Genomic DNA, 17,948 nt, shown 5'->3' with positions numbered 1-17,948 from the left:
CAAGAAGAAATACACTCTTTCACTGCTCCTATTTTGAGACCTCACTTGGAGACCCAATCTGGAGGCTCAAAGCCTGTATTTACTCTTTGCTCATCCCACTGTGTACAAAATTCAGCCTGAAAGAGACATTGCTCAGCTCCCCCAAACACTGGCCTTCACAGCACTGCTGTCACTGCAGTGCCACAACCCTCTGGCACAACACACTGTTACTGCAGTTCTGAGGGAAAAAAAACTCTCAGGGGATGCTCTTCCACTGAAGAGAACATGTCTCACACAGAAAATGACTGAGGCTTATCACATTGAAGGAGCTACTAAATCCTGCTCAAGGAATCACTAAAATGATTTCACACCAAATGGGTTGAAGTGTTGAATTTTCAAGCAAAAGCAACTCACTTCCACACCACGTGCCCTAGTAAGCCATACATTCAGCAGCCTGCCCAACCAGCAGAAAGTTAATGAATATTAATTTGGAGAAATGTGCAGGCTGATACATTTGGCAAATTGTCATTCCAGAGTTTAAGGTCACTTACCAATTGATAGCAAACTTCCCCAATGTAACTGACTGCAGAACAAGGTCAGAGTATGAGTGATGATCCTACCACAATAAAGTGTAAAATTCCCTAAGCCTGTGAGAGGCCCCTTGCCCAGCACAAGGATCTGCCACAAGAAAGGAAATCAGTGCTGTGCACCACTGCCTTAACAGGAGTTTGCCACATGCTCGGGAGCAAAATCCCACAGTCTTTAATTTAAGCAAATCCTCTGTTGACTCAATTGACAGTGCTCATGAAGAAAGGATTTCAGAATTTGGTTCTTAATCTGTTCAAACAAAGACAGCTGAGAGCCGTGTAATTCTTAAGTTTCCTTTTGCTAGGAAGTCACTACTGCACAGCTCAATTATTTTTAGGCCTACCAGCGAAGCAGAGGAGTTTTCACAAAGACACACCTGATCAACTATTGATGTCAGTGCAGCATCAATCGTGGTCTGACCTGCCTTTACAGCCATCACATAATGATAGGACCCATTCAGAGAGGACTGCAGCACCTCAAAGTGTTCTTTGGACAGCTCTGTTGCAATTCGGATATTCTAAAACCAAAACATGAAATAGAAATTGCCACAGGTGACTGACATCAGTGGAGGACAGAAAGCCCTAAACATACAACAAGTCAGTGAGCAAACCACTGTTTAATAACACAGTTCAAAGACATGCTGCTGAAAATGATTAGAACTCTCCCTATGGAAGTTTCAGTCTTGCAGTAAGATTTTACCTTTAGAGACAACATTAACTCCACAGAAAGTTTCTTTTTGTATTATCAGCAACACATAATTTAACATTAAAGTACCCATATTTATACCACTAAATAATTCATATTCTACAGTATTTTTCTAATTTTTTTCCTTCTTCAACACAAAAGAATACATGAGTATACTGTCTCAAAGGCACACTACTGAGCTCTAGCTCAAACTCAGATCTGTACCCCAAAGAGCAATTATGAGCAAATAAAATAATATTCCCCTAGCTCCAATACTCTCAAAAGCAATAATTTAATAAAATTTTTCTTGTTGCAACTGAATTATTTAAATTTCATTTCCTTTGCAGTTTTTTAAGAACTACGTGTATTTGGTACCTAGTATATAGAATAAAGGAAGAAGCTCTTCCCTGGGAGGGTGGGCAGGCCCTGGCACAGGCTGCCCAGAGCAGCTGTGGCTGCCCCTGGATCCCTGGCAGTGTCCAAGGCCAGGCTGGACAGGGCTTGGAGCACCCTGGGACAGTAGAAGGTGTCCCTGCCCATGGCAGGAGTGGCAGTGGATGATTTAAGGTTGCTCCAAGCACCATCCAACCTGAAAGACATTGTCCAACTTCCATTTTTTTTCTAGAGCACTTCAGACTCCAATAATTTCACATTAATCACCTGGAGTGCTTTATTTTTTAAAAGTAACAACAACAGAACAAATGGAAAAATGAAGAGGCAAGAAACAACTAGCTTTGCATTGTCCTGTCTCAATGTAAATAAGAAATCACTCAAATAATTCCAAAGCAAGTCAGGATTTAGGAGACAGTCACTGAAAAATATCTACACATTTCAACTTACATCAGATAAATACACCTTATTGCTTGATTTATCATATACGTCAACTGTAATTTCATAAAGTCTGCCCGTTTCCAGGACCCATCTGTCACCTGGATGAACTGTAAATCCTGCAAAACAAGAAATATTGAACAGCACAAACCAGCAGCCTCTTTATCTAATGGAGAAAAGCATTTTGCTTCTGGTGCCCACACTCTGCAGATGAACATTCATTATTTTAAACTGCTGACTACAGAGATAAAAGAAAGTACATAAAACCTATTTCACATTGAGCCACTTTTATGAATAAAATTGCTTTTCTGTGAAAACTAACACTGAACAGAAGCGTGGAGACAGAGCACGGAAATCACAGAAACAAGGCCAGAAACTGCATTATGCAATCGGGAAGACTGCAGCAATACCAACCCAAATATGCAGGAGCTACCACGTAGACAGTGCTGTTGGGCAGCCTGGACACCCCCTGCATGCGGATACCTGAAGGCTCAGTCAAGGAACACGTGGTTCAGCACAAGTCAGGATCAGCATTCTCCTGGGACTCCTCATGCCTCTTTTAAAGCTTAAGTGTACACTGCAAATAAACATTATCCCCACTGCAAGACAGTGTGTGGTAAGCACATCCAACATCTACAACAACAGTGAGCACTTTGGAGAGATCTCACTAGAGAATATAATGATTGAAATATAAAAATTAAATAAAGCCACATACATTTCTACAGTGACTGAGGGGAACAGACATGATTTAACTGATCTTTTGCCAACCTAATTTGCTAAAGCATTCCAAGGCATCAGACAGCTCTGCTGAGACTGAATTCACAGCAGCGCTGCTTTCCACGGCTCCTGATTTCCAGACTCTCGATACAAATGAGGATAACTTGATCTTTCTGTGTTGCCAAGGGTGGAAAGCTTGTCTCCTGCCACAGAGTGGTGGCTGGAGAAGCATTCCCAAGGAAGGATACTCTTGTGCACCAGGATGAGGTTGGTTTGGCCCTGCTGCAACGCAGTCACAGTGGATGTTGCCTGGTCCAGCTTGGCAACTGGCCGGGAGGGATCTCCCTTGGGATGGAGGATGTTGTTCTGGAGCTGCAGCCCATACTGGTCTGATGGCATTGCTATCTCTGGACGTGAAACAAAACATAGGAAACAATAAAAACAGGTGTGGCAGTGTTTAGCTGCTGCTAATTATTGCTGATTATTTTTTATTGATGCCTAGTGCACATATTAAATCAATATTTCTAGTGTCTTGTAAAAATAGCACTTCTGTCCTCATATCACACACACAAAACGAGCTTCTTGGCAAATTTCATGTCTGTGAAACTGCAATTCCCAATTAATATCACCTCAGTATTTAGACCTAACATTCAACTCATTTCCAGCTTCAAAAGAAAAAAAAGACAAAAGGGAAAAAAGGAGAGAAAACTCAAGGCACTGCATTTTGAAATGGACATAAAACCAGCTAACCCACATTTATAAAGGCTTCACTTTGTGGAGCAAATCCATTTGCCAATAAAACATTTTCTGTTAGAAAAGTTACTAATCTAGATTTTATTTAAGTAAGAAAGTCGATCAATTCCTTAGTGATTGTCAACATCTAAAATGACAGTGTTAGCTCCCATTTTAAGTTACCCTTGTCTATACATCCTTGACAAATCTGCAAGAGTATACTCTTAACAGTCACAATTTTTTGACTGAAAGAACTAAACAGCTGTATCACTGTGTGCCTTAGGAAAACAGTATTAAACATTAACAAAGTAGTTTAAACACAATTAAAAATTTCTCAGCAGTTAAAAATTCACACAAAGCATTAAAAAATAAAAATAAATGAGAATAGAACAAACCTGTGATCTTCCCTTGCCTCAGTTTCTGAACTCCGTACTGAATTGATGTTCCTACCAGAAGATAAATGTCATATGCTGGATTTAAAAGTATGTTTTCCAAAATAAGCAATTTGACTTCTGCAGGATGTACATCCTGTTGAGAGAGGGGGAAAGAAAAGTAACCACATTAAAAGCAATTCATTTATTTGATACAGACTGTGCAGCAGGAACTTAGACTCTGGAAGTGAAAAATTTATTTGCTGCAACTGGCTCTTTAGTTTCATCTCCACTTTTGTCACAACAGGGCAATGCAAGGGACAGAGAATGGTACAGAGATCTGCTCTGTGCATACAGTGCAAGAATGAAGAAAAAATTCATGTCAATATGAAGATCATTTTGGAGACAACAGAAAAACAGATGCTCATTCATACATTCAGAAATCCATCTTCCCCTCTGACATTCAGAAATCTTACCTTGTAGATGCTTTCCTGAAGTCTTGCCTTTAATTTAGAACTTCCTGTTTTCATTCCAGACACCAGAATGGTATCTCCTTGCTTGGCAACTTTTTCCATTTCCAATATATAGGAAGGTGGGATGTAAGTGGATTCTAAGAACTTGAGTATACTGAAAGGTGAATCACAAAGTGAACAGAAAATTGTTAACCAACCTTTGTAAACCCACAGAGAAACACCACCAGCATCTACTCCCAGCCACTTCCATTTTTAAGCCAATTTAAGATATTTGCCTAGGACCAGATATCCAAATTTTACTCATTCTTTGAGGTATCTGCAGCTAATTTCTGTGACAGATAAGTTTGTCTGAAGCTTGCTTGTGAGCTATCACAAGACTGCACATGTTGTCTACAATGACCCCTCCAGTTTGTTCAGTAGATGAGACTGCAAAAACTCTCTACATTGTAGAAGAACTGATGTGCAAGACCCAAAGCTTGTGTTTATAAAAGCAACAGCTCAACAAACCCAGAACGTAACTCTGACCTCCCTCAAGAAGCCAGGATGTATTTAACAAATGACTATGAAAATCATCTACAAGCAGAAAACTTGTAGTAACTGTTAGAAATTTCAGTGAAAAGCGGCAAAAGAGAGGGAAGGAATTTGCCATGAATGGGCAAATGACAGGAAATTTTGGAAAGAGGAGCATGTTTTACAGGGTGTCACCTTCTGTATGCACATGATCTGCTTGGCTTCATGTGAACTTTCAGAGAAAAACAGTAGAGCCATATGGAGAACCGTTATGGATATTAACATATTCATGACAATTTATGATTTATTTTGCAAAGCTGTACCACCTATAGAACGTTTTTATGGTATCATAGTTATGCTAACAGTAGAGTATATATAAATATTCGTTTGGTTAAAATCACATCAGCAAACAGTTATACTGCAAAAAAAAGCTCCATATGTACCAGGACTTGGGATATCCAGTCCCACTAAGCAATTCATTCTGGCTCTCACTCGTACCTTACCTGCACCTTCAGGTGTATTATGGGCTTAGCAGGCTTTCCCCAGCCCATGCTGCTTCTCTAAGGCTGCAAACTCAGTTTGTGTTTGCCCAGGAGCAAAGTCTTGCTGGCTCCCCCCACTCCACTTGCAGCATATTTGGAGTGTCAGTTTGAGGATGGAAGTTGGCTGTTAACAATTCTGCTCTGTAGGAGAACTGGTATGCCAACAAGGACTCCTCCTATTTCAACACCAGAACTAAGTGTCCACTGACACCTGAAACTCTTAAGGTTAGGAGACCTCCTTTCTGAAATGGCAGGGGACTTTTCTTCCTTAAAAAGCTTAAAATAAAACTCTGCTGAAATCCTGAGATAACAATCTTACTGGTAAATCTTCCTTTTGCATGAGATGTTTCAGCAAGATCAACAACTGCATCTGTTTATTTCTGATTATTGCATCAGAGCTACCAGAGCTGCTCACTAATGCCATCAGTTAAACTAAACAGATAACAAAGTGCCCAGGCTGTCAAGTAGGTTAAAAAAACGCAACCTGAAACAACTAACCCTTAACATTATAATTTTAGGCACCAGTTCAGTAAACTGCCTAAATGTGGGGAAGTATTTTTTATGCATCAGACTGAGCAAACTTTTGAGACCAAAGGAAATGACTTTACCGTAGAGCGTTGTGGGAGTCTGAGAAGCCATCAGCCTCTGGGTCATTCACCACTGTCCAGTCAAACACCAACCCTGCCAAAGTGCTGAAAGTGTTTCCTACAAATCAAACAACCAGAATAAAACAAAAATAGAGGACGAGCATAGAGTCTTCCTGGAACATAAACCATGGCTTATTTTCTTGGGAAATTTCTCTATTTTATCCCTACAAGAAGAACCATGAAGTACCCTTGAGTTTGCACAACACCAAGCCACGAATCCAGCACTACATATACGATAAAAACAAATTTACTTTTCATTATTAACATATTACCATACTTCACCTGACATTCATGGTTTACAAACACAGGTGGGATGGGCACAGTAACCAAAACAATTAATTCCACCTTTTATAGCAGCTTGACACATTATTTCCCTTCAGTAGTTGTCCTAAAAATCCCTTGCTTTGAGTGCTATGTATGCACAAAACTTGATTTTTGTAAGCATGGAGTTCTTACCAGATCATGGCTCTTTTTCTGATGCTACAAAAAGCAGAAGTTTTCTGCTTTTATTAAATAACAATACATTCACAAATGCACTGACTCTTATGAGCCTAAATGGTGTGTCCCAAAAGTGAGTGTTTGTATAGTAATTAAACGGATTGAGCAATAGGTGGTTGATCTCAAACATCACCTCTGAACCTCCTGTCAGATACCTGACTGTTCACAAAAACAGTCCTTCTGCAAAATTCTTTAGACTACTTCAGCTCAAAAGAAAAAAAAAAAAAAAGAACAGACAACTTCACAATGTATTATCCAGAGAAACTCCTTAAAATTCTCCACTTCGCTTCAAACAATCAACAGTGTGACAAATAAAGCTAGTGCATGTATCAGACAGTTAGAACTTCCAATATATATTTAATTTCCTACAAGCAGATCTCTTACCTTCTGAATCCAAAGCATGAATTTTGAGCTCCAGTGGTGAATCCTCAAGGTAGAGCTCTCTTGTTGTGGACACAACTTGAATGCCATGAATTAAATCAACGATGGCATCACAGCGAAGCACTTGTCCAGTCACTTGAAGAGACATCAGAAAGAGCACAAGAAAGCACAACACTGGATGTGCTCATCAAGAACAACAATAAGTCAAGATGCACCTCAAATTTAGCCAGTGACACAAGACACTGACACTGGAGGAACTGAAACTTGGTCGTGACCTCCATGAAGAAACTCGTGGTCAAACGGTGGCTCAGAAAGCAAGAAAAACAGTTCCCTTCCTCACTGAACTGCAGAATAAATCTGCAGAAACTCTGATTTCCATCTACACTGACAGGTACAGGTGTTGTCTGGGAGTGCTTATGCAGAGTTGCTACAGTGCTCTCATGTCCCAGAGAAATTAATGCCTTTTACCCACAGACAATAAATGCCCATAAACTCCTTCAGTTAGTGACTGCACGGCATTTAATTGGCCATCTGGTTTTGCCTCTCTGTCACTATAAAAACTAACCAGGTATATTGTATGACAGACACAAAAGCAACTTCCAGCTTTTCAAATGCGAAGTATCTGAATTTGTGCTAGTCATTTTTATTAAACACTTTTTTATATTTCAGTCACCCCTCTATTTGTGGATTTTAGGGGGTGGAGGTTTTAAGAATTACCTTTTTCCTGGGTGTATCATTAAAATCATTAACACTTATCTAAGGCAAACAGAAGGTAAAACCCACGGCAATGGAAAGTCTAAAATGACTGCACATAGGAAGTGAAATGTGCCTGTGCACCGCTAGATCTCAGCTTTGCTCCCGGAGCACGGCAGGATGCCCACGGGAAGCAGCGGTTTGCTCATACTCACGTGTGTCCTCGGCAGAGATGATGGTGGTGAGGCGCGTGGGCTGCGAGGAGCGCGCCTGGACCAGCGCTCTCCGTGAGCAGCGGCAGCCTTCGGGCCCCAGCGGCTCGATGCTCGCCACCTCTGGCCGCGTGGAGGACCTGCGGATGGGGAGCCGTCAGCACACGGATCACAGCTCTGCCTTCAAAGCCGCCCCAGCAATTCACCTGGGACGTGCTGCGTGGTCAGCAGCTGGCTTTGGGAAGAGTGGATGGCAGCAGCTCCTCAAGGACACCAGCCAAGGCAAGCGTGGGCTGAGGACGGGGAAAGCCCAGACCAGAGGCAGGGCAGGCAAGCTCAGCATTCTCTCCACCACGGAATCAATCAACTTTCCCCTAAACCCATGGAGCAGGTCAGGGCATTACTGAATGGAGCCCAGCTCTCCCTTCCAGCGTACCAAAACCGTCAAGATAAAACAACAACAAAAGTTGAAGAGTTATTGAAAACCAAGCCTCTTGAAAGTAAATCTGAGCTAGCAGCACTACACATCTGAGGGGTAACTGCAGAGCCAGTGAAATGTTGCAGCAGCCAAAGCCCTTGCTAGTCACTCCGGACCTTCAGCCCCGTGCCCGGGCTGTGCCGGGGCCGGTCCCAGCTGCTGCTCCACGGCCGTGCTCACAGCCCGGAGCCGGGCAGGGAGGGAGAGAGGCAGCACCGGGAGCTGCTCGGGAACGCAGCCCCGAAACAGCCCCTGCTGTGTGCCCGGGATCCGCTCACAAGGGCCCTTTGAAGGATTAAAACAATGAAAGCAAGCACTGATGGGTGACAAAGCTGCTGGGAATTGCTTCTCCGGATGATAACAGCAGCTCTGATGAAAACTTTTAGAGCAGACAGCTGTGCTATCTAGTAAATGCAACCTAAACCGGGCACTGGATTACCCCCTGGTAATTTGGGGAAGCTGGATGGTTTGGACTTTTTTCTGGAAGATGTACAAAAAAGCCTACCTGGGATGTGTGGGGAAAATTCTCTAACCCAGCAAGGAGCAGGATGGGAGTTCCAAACAAACAGCGCTGTCATGTATAACTGAGTCCCCAGATTCAGTTTCACCTCCTTCTCTTACTGGCACAAACAACAAATCTACACCAGCAAAAACCTGAATTTCTCCTTAACTAAAATCGTATCTATGGAAAAACAACACATCACACAGCACTCAATTATCTGAGAGTTAACAGCTGCAGCCCAGGTGAGCACGGGCCTCTGCTCACAGCCACTGCAATAAAACTGCAAATCCTGTTTCGAACCTTAAGCTCCCAACAGTACTTTGCTTACATAAGGAGTAGTTTTAGAGGATTTTGAAACGACAGTATCAACTGCTGACCCAGAATTTCAAAGTACTTCATCTGATCAAGGAAAAAACAGCCCACAGCAGTATGCAATGGGCAATTTAAACACCAATTAAAAGCTTAAACCTGAAAATTGTTTGTTTAGATCTAGTCTATATACCTAAACAATGTACACAAATATGTGCATATATTTTATAGGGATTACACTGTTTCTAAAATAATATGATCTTCTGTATTAATAGCACACAGGTTTACTCTAAAAAATTAAAATATGTTTTAGAGATGAAAAGTGAGCAATTAGTTATTTTCCTGCTGTTCTGTTGTTCTCAGGCAACCATGAAACAGTTTTCCAACATTTAGCAAGTTTCTTTAAACAATATAAGCATTCACAACAAGTAAGGCTTTTCCTGTACTTGTTTGGTTGGCTTTTGAAGCTAAGCATGTGCATTTGACTTAGTCTGCATGCAGGTATTTTTAAATAAGTATTATATGTAGGAAACGGACTTTTATTTAGCTCTTTACACTGCTTAATACTCTCTGCCATTAGATTTTTTTGTTATTAATTTGAGGATTTTGCATTCTTGCAGTCTGGTATTGATTGTGTTTACAACACAACAGGGGTGTCACTGTGGTTTGTATTTGTTCTTTTAATATCTGGCTATGAATTGTAATACAAAACCACTGTGGTTTGCACTAATAGCAGTGTTGTAAAATGGAACCTAATTACAGGATACTTTTCAGACTAGGAAAAGGGAGGAACAAAGATCAACAAAAATTAAATTTTAACTGTAAACATACATACACTCCCCAATTTTAAAAGAACTTTCAAGCTTTTACAGCTAAAAGCCAGTCACTGCAGCAGAGAAGCTGAGATGATACACTATTTGGCTTCTAGCAATAGTTTAGGAGGTAGAATATCAGCTGAATGTCTTTTTTTAAATACAAATTTTACTCAAGTGGGCCTTTCTAAGGCTTGGTTTCATACGGATTTATATTTAAAAACAATCTGCACGAGTAGTGTTTTTTCCAGCAGAACATGGGAAGTATCTGATGACTCCTGTATCATTCAGCAGTATCAGAAGCACATTCTGTTTACAGCTACCTGGATGCAGGGCCAAGCACAGAGAGGCAAAGGCATTAATCAGCCAGGCCGGGGATTACAGCGGCACTGCACTGGGATCACTACTGGGTCCTTGATGGGCAAGAAAAAGAAATTTCAGCTTTAAGTGACAAAACCCACAATTTATATCCTCTGCCAACTACAGCAGCTCTTCAGCAGCGTGTCTGTGTGTGACATTGAGAGCTGGGCTTGTCAGAAGGCAAAATTAGATCCTGAGAAGCCAGCAATGGGAAGCATTTCTGGCACTTGCTCTGGATCCCAAGACAGCGCCTGTAAGAAACAGCAAGGCAGGGAGGAAGGACTTGAAAGAAGACTGAGGAGGGAAGGGAAAAAAAAGCTCACAAAAGTCCCCAATTTGTATTTTCCTCAGAGAAAAATCCTACTTGCTGAGGAATGAATGGCACCGGCAAAGAGGCTGCCAGTCCTCTTGTCAATTTCTGCTTCATTCACCATTTCCATCCCCCTCCAGGGCCCCAGACACAGAGCCATGCGCCAAGACTGTATCCACACATCTACCCAAACCCAGGCCAGTGCTCTTCACTGACTGTTCTGTAACGCCACATGTCAATCCATACCCCACTAGATTATACTTCATTTATTTATCAGCTGGTTCAAAGATCAGGCACTTATTCCTGTTTCTCTCCCTGGCAATTCTCTGTTGATTCTTATTGCTCCAGTGTTTTATACTGTTCTGTCAGCTCTTCAGACTAAACTCAGCTGATTGAGTCAGCAAAAAATCCACCTCTGTGGAGCTGCACCACGACTGTCAGTTGATCTGATCTTTTAGAATTTTATCTGGCATTTGGGCGGGTGTGCGGTCAGAGGGAAACTGGGCAGTAGAAGTCTCCAAGAATTTGGGAAGACTGGACTGACCAATACACTGGGGACATCATATAGTCACTCTTGGGACTGAAAAATGAGCAAAAGTCTAAAACATTTATTTTATGGGTGTTCAGCAATGAAATGTTGCCCAAAATCAACAAGTCCCTAATCCTTCTGTCTGCCTTAGCAGGCAGGTGATGCTCAGACTGAGAAAAAGCTTTTTTCAACAGTAAACTTGCACTGATATTCACACATCAGCTAAGAGAAACAACATTATTTCTTGTTCCTCCTGGGCTCTGTCAGAACACTTCTGCTACAGACTCACACCTCCTGCTCTGGTTCTGAGCCAAAGCTCTCAGGTAACACACACACCTGAGCCACAGCAGCACAGCTCCTCTCACTTTACCACCTACCACACTTCAAACCAATTCTGAGCTCCTGCTGGCACTTGCAAGAGCTTGAAGCCCTGCTGGGAAAGCACAGCCAGGTGAGTCAGGGAGAGGGAGAACATCCTGCTGCCCACTGCAATGCCTTACAAGAGGGAAATGCAGAGCAGGTGAGAAGCAGAGAGGGGGATAACAAACATTATTTAAGATGTCACTTCACAATATGGAAGTTAACAGTATCTCACACAAAACATTTTTCAATGACAGTCAGACAGGTGTTTTTAGACCTGTGGTGAAGCAGGTGATCCAGGAAACATGCCACAAAAATGAGGAAACTCATTTTTAATGAGTAAAATCCCTCATTACCAGGGATGAGACTATTGGTCTTAGAGCAAAGCAAGAGATCTCAATGAACAACACTACTGATACAGATTTTTAAAAACACACAAGCCAGCACATGGAGAAGTCAGATCAATCTACAACAAAAACACGACAAGGTAAGGAGCTGGAAAATGCGCTCTGCCAGCCAACTACTGTGACAGCAGCACTGTGCAGTGGGTTTGGGCTCTCTGGAAGTACCTGTGCATCCCACAGCTCCAACACCACTCGGCCACTGCACCTCTCCCTTTACCACTGTGCCACCAGCTCCTCTCCCATGGCAATTACCTCAATACAACCCCCTCAGTGAGGGCTTCAGTAGCACACACAAACCTTTCATTAAGGTGGAAATAAACTCCTCTTCATTTCCACCAGCCTTCACCATGTATCTCAATTCTACACTCCATGAAATAATGAAATATGTAAACATATTTGTATACTGCAGATAATTTCTGCTACAAATACCTAGCCATAGAGTGTACCTTAGGGGGAAATGGGTTTTCTGTGTGTGTTCCCATCCTCCCCCAGAAAATGTTATTATGGTATAGCAGGTTACAAGGAGAAAATTCTGCTTTTGAATGTTTTCATTCTTTCAGGTGTAATTTATGGATTAAGGTAGTTAAAAGACAAATACAGATGCAATATAAATGCTAAATATATCTACACAGACTGTATTCTATGCCTGAAAATAGTACCATGTACAATATTAACAGATGGAAACACCGTGTGCTTTGAAAACAAAGCTTTTCCCAAAAAATAATTTTAATATAAAGGCAAGCCAAACTCCAGAAGGCATGAGCATCTTGAAAACCAGAAAATACTTTAGAGCCAGGCTTGTAACTTTACCATTACTCCTAGTCTGCTGGGATGATGACAGAACTTGACCTTTTCCTTCTCAATCAGTGCAATTCTCAGACACCTCTACAATCACTTTGAAAATATCCTACTTTCAGAGGTAAACTTGAAGGCTGAAAGGGAAACTGGGAAAAAGTAAGGTCACATCATGCTATAGACTGATCTTTCAGGAAATTGGACACTTGCCTTTGAATTCTGAATGCTTGAGATGAGTAATGCAGACCTTCAAAAGGTGTCAAGCAGCTTTCAGATGCTGCTGTACAACCAGAACAGCTCTCCTAGGCCACCTCTAACCCCACAATCTCCCATATTCCAAACCCCCAGTCCCCTCTCCAGACACAGAGGGCCTGAATCTGACCATTTCCATTCAAATCCCTGCTTTCATGCACGCAAACACACCTATCATTTCCCAAATGTGAGGAAGAGTCACTACTCCATCCCAAGCCATTGCATTTGGTACTTCCTAACTTGTTCAGTTCGACAGCCCCTCTCCAGTAACAGCTCCTTCCAACAGGAAGCACAGAACTCTGTCAGCAAATGGCTGTGCTGCTGCTCCTCCAGACACATTTCCTTCTATCCCCCCACAGTTCCAGGCCTGCGGGGACATGGATGCAGAGGGAGAGAGCCCCAGATGCAACTGCTGCATCTGCTCAGGCACACACATGGCTCCTGCTTCCTCAGGAGGGTTTGCTGAGCACACGTCGAGTTTCACAACCCACATCCTGCCAGGTCTTGCAAAGCAGAAGTGAATAAATGCCCATTTACAAGCCGCAGAAGATGACGGCACACGGAAGGTGAATTAGGTGTAATTTCCTTAATTCTCAACCAAAATTCATCTCTGAAGGGCAGAGGGAGAGGATGGAAAAGGATGTTGAGGCCTGTCTGCATGAGGGATATGAGTCATTGCATACTGGCAAACAGCACCAATAGAACATGCTCTGAAGTGCACAAAAATCACCTCCATTAGAGATATGAATGTGGATCAAATATGGTATTTCTCTGGAGAACAATCTTGCATCTTTTCATTTGCAGACTTCAGTGAGATTAGCAAAGATTTCCATGCTTCTGACAGCATGCCAGGATAGCACCTGGCATGTGCAGGAGTGGCTGCAGCCAGCCCAGCATCATCTCACAGCTCACTGGCAAACAGAAAAGGGAGTCTATACTTCCAGATTTTACGAGTGCTTTGATGAGTTTTGGGGTTCAGCTTTATGCAATGTACTTTACCTCACAAACCAAAACATTTTAAAGACTCAGCAGCCTTCAAAAACTCGAGTAAGGAAAGAGAAAAAACCCACAGTTATGAGATTTTCACTAAAGTCGTCCATTAAAAATTAAATTACATGACCACAAGCAGCTCATCTAATAACTTTCATTTAGTTGGCTTCTGGATAAAATTAATTACTGCTCTTCTGCATAAGCATCATCAAATATATAAACTGTAACAGACCAAAGGGTTGTACCCAGCCCAGAGATGAGAAATGTACAACAACCAAGCAAAGAAACGTAGAGAATGAAAATACAGCCCTTTAAGATGTATTTCAGTAACTGTCACACGCAAAACAACTGAAAACTGCTACATGCATCCATCTGGCACATATGGAAGTATCATCCTAAACATACCTCAACTGCTGCTTCTTTTTCAGCAGGTACCTCCTGCTCATTACTGATTAAGTTACCATTCTAGAGCTCGACAGAAAGGACAAGGAGCTGGCAACATTTGTTTAACATGAAGACAACTGTGAGCTTTCTAAATCTGCCCATGCTGTGGGATTTGCCCTCAGCCTCTGTGCTCAACAACACCCAGTCCTCCCCTGTGTGCAAGGCAGGAAGGGGGCTCCCAGCCAGAAGTTTCTGGAGTACATCCCATGTGCTCAACAGAGAAAACCGGGAAAGCTTGCACTTTTAAAACTCCACTTCACTGTTCCCAGGTGAAGTATTAAGGTGCTGTTACCTACCCTTAGAGCAGCAGTGAGAGGCTCCCGACTTAGCTACGACTCCTTTATGTCCACAACCTGAGCTCAAAGCTCTCAGGACATTCATTACAGCAAGAGAAGGGGTATTTCCACACCAGCAGCACGACTTCGGGGTGCTGTCCCTGCACACGTGGGACTGGGGCCATGGGTGTGCGGGGCAGCACTGAGGGCGTGTGTGGGCTGTGTGGGGTGTGCAGGGTGGCACTGAGGCGATGTGTGGGGTGTGTGGGGTGTGCGGGGCGGCACTGAGGGCGTGTGTGGGCTGTGTGGGGTGTGTGGGGTGGCACTGAGGCTGTGTGTGGGGTGTGGGGGTGGCACTGAGGCTGTGTGTGGGGTGTGGGGGTGGCACTGAGACTGTGTGTGGGGTGTGTGGGGTGGCACTGAGGCGATGTGTGGGGTGTGTGGGGTGGCACTGAGGCGATGTGTGGGGTGTGTGGGGTGGCACTGAGGCTGTGTGTGTGGTGTGTGGGGTGGCACTGAGGCGATGTGTGGGGTGTGTGGGGTGGCACTGAGGCTGTGTGTGGGGTGTGGGGTGGCACTGAGACTGTGTGTGGGGTGTGGGGGGTGTACGGGGTGTGTGGGGTGGCACTGAGGCGATGTGTGAGGTGTGTGGGGTGGCACTGAGGCTGTGTGTGGGGCGTGTGAGGTGTGTGGGGTGGCACTGAGGCTGTGTGTGGGCTGTGTGGGGTGTGCAGGGTGTGTGTGGTGGCACTAAGGCTGTGTGTAGGGGGTGTGAGGTGTGCAGGGTGGCACTGAGGCTGTGTGTGGGGTGTATGGGGTGTGTGAGGTGTGTGGGGTGTGTGGGGTGGCACTGAGGTGATGTGTGAGGTGTATGAGGGGTGTGGGGTGGCACTGAGACTGTGTGTGGGGTGTGCAGGGTGTGTGGGGTGGCACTGAGGCTGTGTGTGGGGTGTGTGGGGTGGCACTGAGGCTGTGTGTGGGGTGTGTGAGGTTTGTGGGGTGTGTGGGGTGGCACTGAGGCCATGTGTGGGGTGTGTGAGGTGTGTCGGGTGTGTGGGGTGGCACTGAGGCTGTGTGTGGGGTGTGTGAGATGTGTCGGGTGTGTGGGGTGGCACTGAGGCTGTGTGTGGGGTGTGTGAGGTGTGTGGGGTGTGTGGGGTGGCACTGAGGCCGTGTGTGAGGTGTGTGGGGTGGCACTGAGGCTCTGTGTGGGGTGTGTGGGGTGGCACTGAGGCTGTGTGTGGGGTGTGTGGGGTGGCACTGAAGCCGTGTGTGAGGTGTGTGGGGTGGCACTGAGACTGTGTGTGGGGTGTGCAGGGTGTGTGGGGTGGCACTGAGGCTGTGTGTGGGGTGTGTGAGGTGTGTGGGGTGTGTGGGGTGGCACTGAGGCGATGTGTGGCGTGTATGGGGTGGCACTGAAGCTGTCTGTGGGGTGTCTGAGGTGTGTGGGGTGTGTGGGGTGGTACTGAGGCTGTGTGTGGGGTGCGTGGGGTGGCACTGAGGCTGTGTGTGGTATGTGGGATGTGTGGGGTGTGTGGGGTGGCACTGAGGCCGTGTGTGGGGTGTGTGGGGTGGCACTGAGGCTGTGTGTGGGGTGTGTGGGGTGTGTGGGGTGTGTGGGGTAGCACTGAGGCCGTGTGTGGGGTGTGTGGGGTGGCACTGAGGCTGTGTGTGGGGTGTGTGGGGTGTGTGGGGTGTGTGGGGTGGCACTGAGGCCGTGTGTGGGGTGTGTGGGGTGGCACTGAGGCTGTGTGTGGGGTGTGTGGGGTGTGTGGGGTGTGTGGGGTGGCACTGAGGCCGTGTGTGGGGTGTGTGGGGTGGCACTGAGGCTGTGTGTGGGGTGTGTGGGGTGTGTGGGGTGGCACTGAGGCCGTGTGTGGGGTGTGTGGGGTGGCACTGAGGCTGTGTGTGGGGTGTGTGTGTGGTGTGTGGGGTGGCACTGAGGCTGTGTGTGGGGTGTGTGAGGTGTGTGGGGTGGCACTGAGGCCGTGTGTGAGGTGTGTGGGGTGTGTGGGGTGGCCCTGAGGCCGTGTGCGGGGTGGCACTGAGGCCGTGTGTGGGGTGTGTGGGGTGGCACTGAGGCCGTGTGTGGGGAGTGTGAGGTGTGTGGGGTGGCACTGAGGCTGTGTGTGGGGTGTGTGGGGTGGCACTGAGGCCGTGTGTGGGGTGTGTGAGGTGTGTGGGGTGGCACTGAGGCTGTGTGTGGGGAGTGTGAGGTGTGTGGGGTGGCACTGAGGCCGTGTGTGGGGTGTGTGGGGTGGCACTGAGGCTGTGTGTGGGGTGTGTGGGGTGGCACTGAGGCCGTGTGCGGGGTGGCCCTGCGGGAGCGCGGGGCAGCAGGGTGAGCACACGGGGGGTGTGCAGGCAGAGTGGGCATCGTAGGTGGAGAAGCAGGTGGAGTGTGTGGGGGGGTACAGCGCGAAGCAGCTGGGGGCTGTGGGGTACGAGGAGGAGCAGGTGAACGTGTGTGGGGGTGCGTGGGTCGGTGCACAGGGCTGTGAGGCACATGTCGGGCACGGAGCCATGGCGGGAAGCTTCCTTTACAAGCAGGGACTTTCTGCTCAGGGCCCGGCCTGCAGACACTGCCCCCTCTCCAGCGGGTTTAACCCCCACTGCAGAAAATAACCAACCTGTCCCCTTCGGGATGATCTCTATGTCTGCTCCCGCACTGCTGGGCCGCCCAAACCCACTCGCAGCGAGGTAAAAGCGGTGGGAGAGGACTCGGCTGCCTCGAGAGCCGTCAGGCCCCGCAGCGGGCCGAGGAGCCGCCGCAGGTGCCGGCGGGGGAGGAAACGGACAAAGGGCGGCGGCACCTGCACTCACCATTGGTAGCAACCATCGCTGGCCTCTAGCGTGAAGTTGACGCGGGTGCCGCGGGTGAAAGGGAGCAGCACCTTGGGGGTGTTGAGCTTGGAGGCGGCGGCGAGGTGCAGGAGGAGGAGGAGAGGCAGCGCCCCGAGCAGGAGGGGAGCCATGCTGCGCGCCGGCAGGACAGTGAGGGGCGCGACAGTGCGGCGGGTACGGCGGGTACGGCGGGTACGGCGGGTACGGCGGGTACGGCGGGTGCCGCGGGGCCGACGGGTGCCGCGGGTGCCGCGGGGCCGGCGGGTGCCGCGGGGCCGGCGGGTACGGCGGGTGCCGCGGGTGCCGCGGGGCCGGCGGGTGCCGCGGGGCCGGCGGGTGCCGCGAGGCCGGCGGCTGCCGCGGGTGCCGCGGGTGCCGCGGGTACGGCGGGTGCCGCGGGTGCCGCGAGGCCGGGCCGGGCCGGGCCGG

At 46.6% G+C, this 17,948-nt stretch overlaps 1 protein-coding gene across 1 annotated transcript in view; it reads right to left on the bottom strand.

The window, feature by feature from the left end:
• NUP210 (nucleoporin 210) overlaps positions 1 to 17,695 on the bottom strand; it is a 50,593-nt gene extending 32,898 nt beyond the window's left edge. The window contains exons 1-10 of the mRNA XM_068201457.1: positions 17,499 to 17,695; positions 7,859 to 7,995; positions 6,954 to 7,085; positions 6,033 to 6,129; positions 4,376 to 4,526; positions 3,924 to 4,056; positions 3,045 to 3,203; positions 2,494 to 2,562; positions 2,092 to 2,198; positions 944 to 1,084 (exon numbers count right to left, since the gene is read on the bottom strand). Of these exons, the coding sequence (XP_068057558.1) occupies positions 944 to 1,084; positions 2,092 to 2,198; positions 2,494 to 2,562; positions 3,045 to 3,203; positions 3,924 to 4,056; positions 4,376 to 4,526; positions 6,033 to 6,129; positions 6,954 to 7,085; positions 7,859 to 7,995; positions 17,499 to 17,650 (1,278 nt within the window). The 5' untranslated portion in view covers positions 17,651 to 17,695. The remainder of the gene's footprint in view (positions 1 to 943; positions 1,085 to 2,091; positions 2,199 to 2,493; positions 2,563 to 3,044; positions 3,204 to 3,923; positions 4,057 to 4,375; positions 4,527 to 6,032; positions 6,130 to 6,953; positions 7,086 to 7,858; positions 7,996 to 17,498) is intronic.
• Positions 17,696 to 17,948: the final 253 nt, after the last annotated feature.

The sequence above is a fragment of the Anomalospiza imberbis genome, chromosome 11 (assembly GCF_031753505.1).
Source record: "Anomalospiza imberbis isolate Cuckoo-Finch-1a 21T00152 chromosome 11, ASM3175350v1, whole genome shotgun sequence".
Classification (NCBI taxonomy): domain Eukaryota; kingdom Metazoa; phylum Chordata; class Aves; order Passeriformes; family Viduidae; genus Anomalospiza; species Anomalospiza imberbis.
The sequence above is the reverse complement of the archived record's forward strand: the minus strand, read 5'-3'. Positions and strand labels throughout refer to the sequence as shown.